At 45.1% G+C, this 10,927-nt stretch overlaps 1 protein-coding gene across 4 annotated transcripts; it reads left to right on the top strand.

The window, feature by feature from the left end:
* The first annotated feature begins 1,139 nt into the window (after window positions 1-1,139).
* tmem168a (transmembrane protein 168a) lies at window positions 1,140-9,966 on the top strand. 4 transcript variants are annotated; one of them, XM_027019771.2, is made up of 5 exons: window positions 1,140-1,189; window positions 2,043-3,256; window positions 5,399-5,541; window positions 7,344-7,618; window positions 8,488-9,966. In XM_027019771.2, exons 2-5 carry the CDS (start codon window positions 2,144-2,146, stop codon window positions 9,033-9,035), a joined length of 2,079 nt encoding a protein of 692 aa, XP_026875572.2. In that variant the 5' UTR covers window positions 1,140-1,189; window positions 2,043-2,143; the 3' UTR covers window positions 9,036-9,966. The 4 variants fall into 4 exon arrangements, with proteins under 4 accessions (XP_026875572.2, XP_035384372.1, XP_026875571.2 ...); XM_035528479.1 differs by lacking the exon at window positions 1,140-1,189 and adding an exon at window positions 1,265-1,565; XM_027019770.2 differs by lacking the exon at window positions 1,140-1,189 and adding an exon at window positions 1,572-1,810.
* The last annotated feature ends 961 nt before the right edge of the window (window positions 9,967-10,927 follow it).

The raw sequence follows: 10,927 nt of genomic DNA, 5'->3' as shown, positions 1-10,927 counted from the left end.
TGAATGACCTCAATATTTCATTCAAAAGGGGAGGTGGAAGTGGACTAATTGGGTGTATTTATAAAAGGTGCTGACCTCTTACTGCACTCTGAAACACTGTGCAGCTCTTGCTTTCTCCACTCCTCTGTCTACACCACGCATTCCTCCGGTGTGACTCCGGTGGGATGGTGTGACTTCAATACCCTTCACAGCCTCTTGTGAGAAAGTGACACACAGACACACACCCACAAACACATCACACACAGAAGGACACACACGCACATGCGCACACACACACACGACACACACGCACATGCGCGCACACGCACATGCACACACACACACACACACACGCACATGCGCAGACACACGCGCACACACACACACACACACACACACACACACACACACACACACACACACACACACACACACACACACACACCTCCATGTACTTTAACAGTCTACAATCTCCCACACACAATTAAGTCATGCAGCCTAATGGGTCTTCTGTAGACTCACACACTTAATAGAGAAGTGCCAGTTGATGATTCCTTTATGAACAAATGCAGCCTACAGCAGAAAGATGCTCTGTCGCTCTACCCTTCTGTCACACACATACACCAAAACACATATACCTACAAATATGGAAACACACACAGAGATTGTGGGTTATAAAAAAAATAAGGATTGCTCCATGATGTTCCTACTCTCCTTGCATTTATCTTGTTGTATCAGCAGAAAATCCAAAATAAATATTTTAAAAGCTTCTTATAGTTATGCATTAAATGTGGTTTTGATCTGGAGGGCCTGTTTATCTCCTGCATAAAAGTACTTGTAAAATGGAGGACAAAAAATAGTAATTCTGAGTGGGCTGGAGGCTTACATTTCTCCTTTTTTTATCAGCAAGCTAATTTAGGGATCAAATAGCATCAGTTACAGACTGGAGGTAGCATAGAATTCACGATGTTATAAACATTATTCTCAGTAAGCGCTATTTGATGTTATGAAACGTCAATCCAGTTCTGTCTCATTCTCGCTCTGTCCATCATTAGTTTCTCTCACTCTCTCTCTCTCCATCCCCCCTTCACCCCCCGCCACGCCCCGCCCCCAGGGGCTTGTGTAGGAGGTTGCCTGCCTTGTGTTTACCCAGTCGGTGACTTTCTACCTACGCGGAACTCCTGCAGGGAAAATGCCACACTGCTCCGAGGTGCCATTTCCTGTGCTGTTAATAAGAGAGAGAGAGAGAGAGAGAGAGAGAGAGAGAGAGAGAGAGAGAGAGAGAGAGAGAGAGAGAAAGGAGCTCTGTCGCTTCTGAACCATGGTAAAGGGTACCTAATACCCTGGTGTCAAGAGTATGAAGTTAATAACTGCAAATAATTCATAACAATTTAGGTTAGAAATTAATATTCTAATATGTGTAGATAAATAATTACTGCCAAAAAACTCATATATTACGCAAGAACCTTTTGTTATTCACTCTCGCGGTAATCGGTGTAACTATGTTTGACCCTCTCGAGATACCGTTGTTAGGAGTCCGGAAGTATGTGGAGCAGGACAAGAAGAAAGTTGTCCCATTATTAAGTGTAAGGACTGAAACGCTGTAAAATTACCGAGTTAAAGAAAATAAAATCGTGACAGTTTGTGAATGCGGAAAGCGCCAACACTAGTAGTAAATAGCTGCAGAAATAGTGCTCTAGGGCATGTCAGTTGATGTGGCAGTCGGGATGTTTGCTAGGTTAGCTAGTTAGCTATCTTATCTCGCCAAACGGGTCTTTCCCGTTTACCTCAGTTCGGGCTTCAGGGGTAATCTGCCAGATCACGGTACCAGGTGGTGAGAAATGAATAGTTCGCTAAAGTTACTAGGTTATTATTATCTTAGATTGACAAACTAGCTAGTACAGTGGATAATTAGCTAGTTAGCTACTTTAGGCATAGATGGTTAAATAGCTACTTGGCTATGTGTTTTGAATTATTTCATTTAATGTGATTGTAAAACCTTTTGTTTTGAAGCTAATTATCTATGTAAACCCATTAACGCTGACATCACTTTTTTTTTCCAGCGACTAACAATGATATTTTCATTCGAAATGAATGTGGATTTCATTCACACATCTTCCATGAATCACTATCTTTCACACTACTCCTGAGCAGTGAAGCCTGAATGTCTACGAAGATCCAAGCAGCCAAAATGAGTCCTGAGGAGTCAGGCAAGGACGTGGACATGTGCTCGTCCCTCCGGTGCCTAGGCTACCTGTCCAGTCTAAATCTGCTGGTAGCTGTATGTCTGGGCATGTATGTGCGGTGGGAGCACACCTCTGAACCAACCATCTTGGTCATCTTCATCCTGGGCCTCTTTGTCTTGGGTATTTCCAGCATCCTGCACTATTACTTCTCCATGGATTGGGCTAGCCTGAGCCTGTTCCACCTGTGGTTTGGTTTCCTGCAGGGCCTCCTGTGCTTCCTCAATAGCCCTTCTCTGGAGACTGACGTAAAAGAGCAGGTCACAAGCTACCTGTTGCTGGCTAGTGTGGCTGTGCGGTCACTATGGGCCCTGACTGAACGCATGTGTGACAGTCCCAGCTACCAGAGGGGTGTGCTCACCTCGGCAGAGCTGCATGAACTCCTGGGCTTTGCTATTGCCAGCACCTCTATGGTGCTGCACAAGTCTGGCGCGGTCATTGCTCTGCTGGCTGCTCTGGCGGCCATCATCATCGACTTGCGCATGAAGTCTCTGCTGGCCCTTCCTAACCTGGTCTTCTTTTCTGTAGTCATCTCTGTTACCTTCTTCCAGGCTCTAAGAGTCCATACTAACCCCTTCGCCTTAGGCTGCTACCTGGGCCGGCTCATTTGCGAGCCTCTCCTGGACGTCTACTTCAGTGGGCTGTCTGTGACCGAGCGCTGGATGCCTTTCCTGCTGACTGGCCGGCTGTGGCGAAGGCTCTCTCTGCTGCCGCTGGCCGTTGCAGAGATGACATTCTTTGTGCTGTGTGCCTTAAAGCTGAGTGACCTGCAGTTCTGGTACCTAGTCATCCCTGGCTTCTGTGTGTTCGGCCTCTTCTGGATCCTGTGCCACATGGTGTTACTGATCACAGTGTGGGGTTTCCACACCAAGCTTAGCGAGTGCCAGAAGGTCCGAGCTGCCCAGCGGTCAGACGTTCGCACCATTGACAGGGTCATGGCCTCTAGGGGGATGCGCCATTTCTGCCTGATCTCTGAACGCCTTGTGTTCTTCAGTCTGGTCTCTACTGCCATACTAGGGGCTGTCTCATGGCAGGTAAGTTGGAGCCCTCTCTCAGATTCCTGTTCTTAGTGCTCAGTTCTTAGTAGTCCAATTGTGTGACTGAGACTGTTTTGCAGATGACTAATATAACTAATAATACATTTTTTTATATATATATATATATATATATATATATATATATATATATATATATATATATATATATATATAATTTTTATTTTATTTTTTATTTTTTTTAAATCTTGCTGACTGCTAAATTTGGCAAGTGACAATCAACATTATGCATCTATACACATACATGAATTTTATATATATATATATATATATGTATGTATGTATGTATGAAGAAGAATCCAGGGAGAAGCTGCAGTGTGCTGTCATTAAAGTTGTCATTAAAGTCAAATATTTTAGTGTAGTACACAAGGTTTCCAAAGAAACAGGACATTTCAGATAGAGGTCCTTTATCCTTGTGCAAGCAAAGTGTCTGAGGTAAAAACAATTTTACCAAAACATTTCTGTTGCGAAACAACCTTGTGCATATATATATATATAAAAAGATTTGTCAACAACCAGGGGTGGAATGTCCAGTACAAATTTAAAACCTGAGACAAGATAAATAGTGTATTTTGAGTGGTCGTGCTGTTATCCCTTTTTGCACCACACCAGGCAAAGCAACAGAGAGCAATTTTAAAGATTTGCACTTCTAGTGCACAAGCACAATGACTCCAAGCTTGTTGATGACCAAGCGGAACATCTGGACTAATAACAACAGCTGACTGAAGTTTATGGGGGGAAAAAATCTGTGCATCTTACTTTGTTTTAGCTTTTCTGTTTTGTGCTTCTTTGACCTCTATGCTATTAGGGCTGTATGTAGTAAGATGCCATGTGTCTCCAGAGATCTGCTACTTTTGGGGATGATCAGTTTTGTTAGCACTACATGTTTTACCATGGTTTCTGTACTGAAAAAAAAGCTATTTGACTTACAGCTTCAAAGAATGCAGGGTAAAAAGAAAGCCACACATAAAATAAACAAATACTGCTTGCAGCTGAAAGGTGGCCATTGTATATGGGGTCACAAGCTAATTGCTAGTTACAAGAAGCATTTAAAAGCAGTTTTCCCTGCCATAGACTGTGCATCTAAGTGCTGTTTGGGTTTTTTTTGGGGGGGGGGGGTTAGATGTTTTTAGATCTTTTATTTGTTTTACAAGTCACATAAAATAAAAAACAATGCCATCTTAAGATCAAATCAATAAATTTACCCAATAGAGTGATAGGTGGAATTGCATGAAATGTTCATCTGTTATATCATCTGTGTCATTGAAGTAAGCTGAGAAGCCAGTACATTTGTCCTTAAGTGTATGCATCAAGTTCCATCCAAGCAGGGTGTCTGATGACAGGATAATCAAAATGATGCATAAAGAGGAGAAGAATGACTAAGCCTTGCTGTTGTTGATTAGTAAGTGGCAGAATATTGCACTTCTTCCTGCTGCTACTCATGTCGGCCTAAATGAGGACAGCTCGCAGTACCAGCTGTTAGACCTTGGGCAGAAGGACCTTTTGTTACCACTGAGCAGTAAGAAGAATGTACTGTCAAATGAGTCATTCTAGACTGTTCAAACGTGATTCAGGGTTTGGTGTAGGCAGTTAGAGGAAGTAGAAGTATGCTTCATGTTGTCTAATCTGCCACTGCACTGATTTCAAACAACACTTTAGATTTGACCAGTGTCTGCATGGTCATCAGAGTAGAACAGAGAAATCTCTGAGTGTTGTGCGTGTGAGTGCACTTAAAGCTTCTTCACACTTGGAGTGAAACAGACATTAGGGATGGGCTGTCTTTATGTCCATTTGAGCCTGACCCATCGGTTATACTCATATTTCAGATCCTCGAACAACTTTTTCAACGTGTTAGAAGGTCTGAGACACACACTCTCCTCTGGCAGTGGAGCACTGTGCTTGATCCACATCTAACAGCCATCCCAATGAGTGTAGTTTTTTCCAGTTTCTTCTGTAAATTCTATGTCTAACTTTTGTCTTTAGTGTTCAATAGACTGTAGTGTGTTCACACTTCCTTATGTTTTCCCTCTTTCAAGCACATTCATGTGGCTGTAGTTTTCAGGTTTGTTACCCAGGAGTGTAATGCTATGATGGAGTGATGGAGTCTCTTCTGGCCTGCAGTTATCCAACGCTCTCTTCATGAGCATGTTCCTCATGGTGCTCTCTTTGGAGTCTCTGGCACACGGGCTCTTCCATGAGTTGGGGAACTGCCTGGGAGGGACTTCTGTGGGATACGCTGTGATCGTTCCTATCAATTTCTGCAGGTAAATGCACGCGTACGCAAACACACTCTCGAGTGTGCCCTCAACACAAACTCAGAGATTCTTATTATTTGTGTAAGAAATCACATTCAAGTAGTCAGGCATTTTGAATGCAGTGAGTCATACTGTTCATTGAGAGCTGTTAACAACATCAGCACATGGTATGTGGATTGTTGGGCCATTTGTACATGCACTGTTAGGAGGAGCGCAGTCTCTGGGGAGCATGGCAGGTAGCAGCACATACTGTGTTGTCATCGATGCATTCACTGTCAGACAGCGGCCGCCAACCTTTCTGCCGCCCGCCTCGAGGTGTCGGTGCAACTTTGTGCAGTCAGCTGGGGATCTTTGAGCGCAGCGCGGGGAGGTCGATGACCGGAAGTGGCCAAACGTGCAGCGGAAAACCGAGTGCGAAATAAATTAATGGCCATTAATAAGCATAGCCCACTGCCGGCCCAGCAGGGAGCGTTGCCTCCTGCACGGCTCAGCCCTGCACGCATACTCCGAGAACGGCGACTGCCGAGGAGACTGATTAGGATGCGGCCCCGTGACTGTGAGGCGCTCAGTATTCCAGCACGCCGAGAGCCAGGCCCCAGCGGGGAGCCGACACATGAGGGGAATATAGCAGAGGGTGTAATCTCCTGTCTGATGGGCCCAGATCATGTTTTTACAATGATGAGGGCTTCTCAGGGAGATGAGGTAGGCAGTGGGAGAGAAAAGAAAGGACAGAGGGACGGGACAGACGCTTGGGGCATGGAGGCAGTTTCATCTCTGAAATATACCACCATGGTTCATTTTTTGGAGCCAATAGCTGGGTTGGTTCACTTGGAAATTATATTTTTCTATTACAGCTCCTTCTGTATTGGAACAGAGCTTGGTGGAACATATTTGCTATTAGTTCTGTTTAGCCATTGGCCCAGTTCTTTTTAGCTTAACCAAAAAAATTTAAGATCTTTAAGCCTTATTTAATGGTGATGTAGCAGACACAATTCGGTATGGCTTCGTTCACATGAATAACTCAGTATTTTCATTAATGAGGTCCATTAACATTATACAGCGACAAATGAGAGGATAAAAAAAGAGCAAGCCAAACTAAAACTGGACAGAAGAATGGAGTGCATTTACAGCAACAGAGAGGACTGGACAGAAAAGAAGAGAAGTCATGTCCACTTAAATAAACACCTAAAAAGGTAGTTTTCACAGGTCAGTGTGCTTTAGATCCGTCAGTTCAGCCTTCACAAGGCATGTGGGCAGCAGTTCACTTCTGTAACATGCTAGTCTTCAAGGCTTAATGGACATATTTTATATGCTTTCTGTAGCCAAGCAAGCAGGAACGCAAGGCTTGTGGCAGCCTTGACCCTAAGTCGGTCTGTGTTTGGAGGCCGATGCGTTGAATGAGATTTACGAGCGTTTTGTTGTGTTTTTCTTCTTGGGGTGGGTTAACTAAACTTGCGTGACCTTCTAATGCAGGTCTTCTTGTGACTTCACATAAAAGGCCACATCCAACTCTAGCCTCCTTGTTTCTATTGTGCCGAGCCCTTCCATCTCTTACTGCACTACTCCACCAGTCTCTAGCTGTGCCTTCCTTCCAGCTCCTGTGTGACACACGCACACACCCTTCCTTTACCCAAACTATTCATCTCCTACTGCTGTCACATACCTAACGCATCCTCCTGCACTGGGCTTTCATGCCCCTCCCCCCTCCTTTTACCATTCCTCCGTTGCTACCCCCTGCATCTGCTCTCCTGAGATCGAGGTGACCGAAACATGTCTTCACGTCCCTCATCCTTTCATGTTCTCCCCCCCAGCGTGGACGGGCAACCGGCACTGCTGCCCCATGAGCAGGTTCTGGAGCTGAACGCGCGCTCCACGGCCATGCTCAGTGCTGTGCAGCGCCTCTTCTCGCACCACCTGGTCCAGACGTTTGGCTGCGACTACTCCACCAGCGGCCTGGCCCTGGAGGCACTGCAAGCCAAGCTGCGCTCCTTCCTGGAGCTGCGCACGGCAGACGGCCCGCGCCACGACACCTACCTCATCTACTACAGTGGCCACACACTGCCCAGTGGAGACTGGGCCCTCGCAGGTGAGTGCCACAGTCCAGGGAGAGTGATAAAACATGCCGCATCAACCCCGACATCTCCACTGGAAAACGTATGCTGGGTTGGTGGTTTAAACGTAAGGCTTAAATGGCTGGATCACACCTAGCATGTAGTAAGGTTATTTATGGTGCTTCGTTGTCAGCTGGTGAAGGGAAAGTGCGCCCTTGTTATAAATACGGCTTATGGCCTTATCATGTTCCATTATATTAACACCTACATCCTTCCCACACTATGAGCCTTGGTGAAACCTTGGCAGCTTTTGCTTTCGCTCGCCATTTACTATTCATTGTTCCGAAAGCTCTCCAGACTGTAGGAAAAATATCTTATCATGGCCTAGTGTGGAGCAAGCTTCATCTTCCTGCCTGTGTGTGCGTGCTGCCGCTCACTGAGCTATTAATCCTTTTGAGGAATACGTGGTGTCGCAGGCTATGTCACACTGTTTGATCAGAACAGGCTGCTTGAGAAACAACCCCATAGTGCTCCTTGGTTTTGACCACGGCACGCACGATTGCGCGCACACGCGCGCATGCACACAGGTGCATTTCATATCGTTTCCATTAGTGATTGAGACTTCCCCATGTCTCGCTCTGACTTGCCTTTATTTTTTTATTTTTTTTCCTCACAGTTTTTTCGGTTTTCCCCCCTCAAATTACTACCATCAGCTGTATCTATAAATATCATCTGCTATTGGGCTTGTATATGTGATTTTCAGGCCATCTGTGCTAACCGCTATGATGTAATATGAGTGTGCTGCTAGGCTGTTTTTACAGAAAATCCCTCATACTCAGTAGAAATGGTTGTGGGCAGGTGTCTGTGCTCTGACTGGCACACAGCTGACCTGTTGTGTCCTCAGGTGGTGACTGCCTGCGCTTGGAGCAGATCCTAGATATGTGGAAGGAGCGCAACGTCGGCTTCTCCTCCCGCCTCCTCCTGGTACTGGACACGGCGAATGCCATGCCGTGGGTGAAGGCGGTGCGCAGGGTGGAGGGCCTGTACGTGGCCGTGCAGGGCGCCGAGCTGAGTCCCGCGGGGGATGCCGAGAGCCAGAACGGGCCCCGCCTGGGTGACTTCACCTCCGAGTGGGTGGAGTACAACTGCAACCCAGACAGTGGTGTGCAGTGGTCAGAGCAAGGCCGGCTAGTCACCGCCACGTACGGCGTGTCCAAGTGCTGGAGCGACTACACCCTGCACCTGCCCACGGGCTGCGACGTAGCCAAGCACTGGAAGACCTACTTCCCTCGGGCCACCTACCCGCTAGTGACTGTGGCCAACTGGTGCTGTGGGCTCAACCTGCTGTGGCTGTGCAGTGCCTGCTTGCGCTGCATCCGAAGACTCAAACTGGTCTGGTTTCCCCCAACAGTGCTGGACACGGGCCAGGGAATCAAACTGGTGCGGTCGTAGACCAAAGCCTCTGGTGCAATGTGCTACATTTACACAGAACGCATGCCTTATTTTATATGCCTTCTCTTCTGCTGTCTGGGTTGGTTTAAAAGATTCAGAAAAGCTTAAAAATATGTATATGACTACCAGTTAGCATCATGCTGGCTAACTGGTGGTCATAAGGTAACTTTTCCTATTAGTTGTCTTAGCCTCGTAAGCACAAAATATGTAATGGCTAATTACGTACAGTTGAGGTAAGTGATACATTTGTCTAAATTTCCCTGAACCATTGTTTTTAAGTGCTCTTTCTTTAGCTTTGCCTTTGGTCTCTTAGAAGTCAGTGCTTCAGCATGTTGAAATTGTGCTGTCTCTGCGTGCCTTACATAGCCACTGCTCTTCCCGTCCTGGATTGAAACAGGGCATCTGTGGATGCACTAAGATCAAAGTTTTGTGCCAGTGCTGATTATTCCTATTGTCTAAACTGACCAAGACCAATGCCAATTGCTATCAACTGCAGTGAAAAATATGAAGGATAGTAGATAACATCAATCAGGTTTAGCAATTTATTGCTGTTAAAATCAGCATAGTGTTCTTTTGGTTTATTCTTATTAGTCAACTGTATGATTTGGATATAGATAATTACACTGGTAGTAAATGTCAGTGAAACTACCATTAAATCCACACAATATTAGATTTTTATATTGGATTATTTTAGAAAGTACCAATATAATACCGCCTCTCCATTATTGTGTAGCAATCAGGGTCGTGGAATGGTCGTAGGTTCCTCAGTAGCTGACTTTTACGTGCCTTGGACTATGCTCCCACACAAACATGTAATATGATTTGTATTTATTTCAAGTGCCTTTTTTTGTGTGGGGGTGGTTGATTTAAAGTGATTATCAGAAGCCTATGTTTGTTTTTTTTCCTATAATAAAAGTTTAATAAAATATGAGTTTGGTATGTCATCTAATTTTTTTTAATCTAATTTGACATTAATAAATTATGCAATTTAGTGTACAGTTAATCAGGATAATTATACTGTAAATGAGGGTTAAAAGAAAAGGTCACTGGTGCGTGACCAATGATGCAAAAAATGGCTATAAAATGGTGAAAATACTACCATCAGATTTACTATTTGAATTTCAGGTGATTAGCAATGCCATGGAAACCATCAGTGCATGTGTTTTCTTCAAGACTGGGACTGCAACCTTTCCCTGTCTCCTAGCCAGTGTTGAGAGCCACGTGAAGCTACATGGATGCTTTTCGCTAGGTCAGGCCAGCAGCTCGGCAAACCACTACTGCCTCCAGACTCTGAACAGGAGAAAGGGTGGTGCTCGGTTAGTCTGAATGTGTGTTGTCATTGGTGTGTCAGTTTTTGGTTTTATTAGAGGCAGTGACAGTTCAGTCTCCCAGTGCCACGTCTTAAAAGAAACAAACCAAAAAAAAAAGCCAGCCCTTTCCCTTTTATTAACTGAGGCTAGGAAGTGTAGCCTTATTGGCTAAGGTCAGTGATTCATGTATAAACCAGAAATCATTTATGAGGAGATTAGATTAAGGGCTGGCTTCATCTCCCAAACTGGATTAGGTAATAAAAGGGCACTCCTGTATGGCCCAGGGGTGCTTGCTGAGTCAGACCCAGCCACTCTTGCGCACACACAAGTTGTGCATAGAGGGCTGGGTGGTTTTTTTTTGTTTGTTTGGTTTTTTTTTTTTAAGCTTTTGGAGTAGACAGTTAACACAGGTTTGATATACAGGGCCACAGTTAGATTCCTTCGGTTCTGCCTCTTGTTCCCTTGAAATTGAGCCATTACTATGTGAATCTAACAGTGCTGCCAGGACTGTGTGAGCTGGGCTCTTCTCCATGAACCTGTGTCATGCTGACCCTGTGGAAAGTGAAAGCATCGGTAAGGACA

This window comes from Electrophorus electricus, chromosome 7 (assembly GCF_013358815.1).
Source record: "Electrophorus electricus isolate fEleEle1 chromosome 7, fEleEle1.pri, whole genome shotgun sequence".
NCBI lineage: Eukaryota > Metazoa > Chordata > Actinopteri > Gymnotiformes > Gymnotidae > Electrophorus > Electrophorus electricus.
Note: the sequence above shows the minus strand (reverse complement) of the source record. Positions and strands in the feature narration are given on the sequence as shown.

Bases quoted from the DNA above. Each gene is read 5' to 3' on its own strand.
- tmem168a (XM_027019771.2), top strand. From the start codon at position 2,144: ATGTCTACGAAGATCCAAGCAGCCAAAATGAGTCCTGAGGAGTCAGGC. The intron at 3,257-5,398 runs GTAAGTTGGAGC...TCTGGCCTGCAG, and splicing joins TAGGGGCTGTCTCATGGCAG to TTATCCAACGCTCTCTTCAT. The intron at 7,619-8,487 runs GTGAGTGCCACA...TTGTGTCCTCAG, and splicing joins TGGAGACTGGGCCCTCGCAG to GTGGTGACTGCCTGCGCTTG.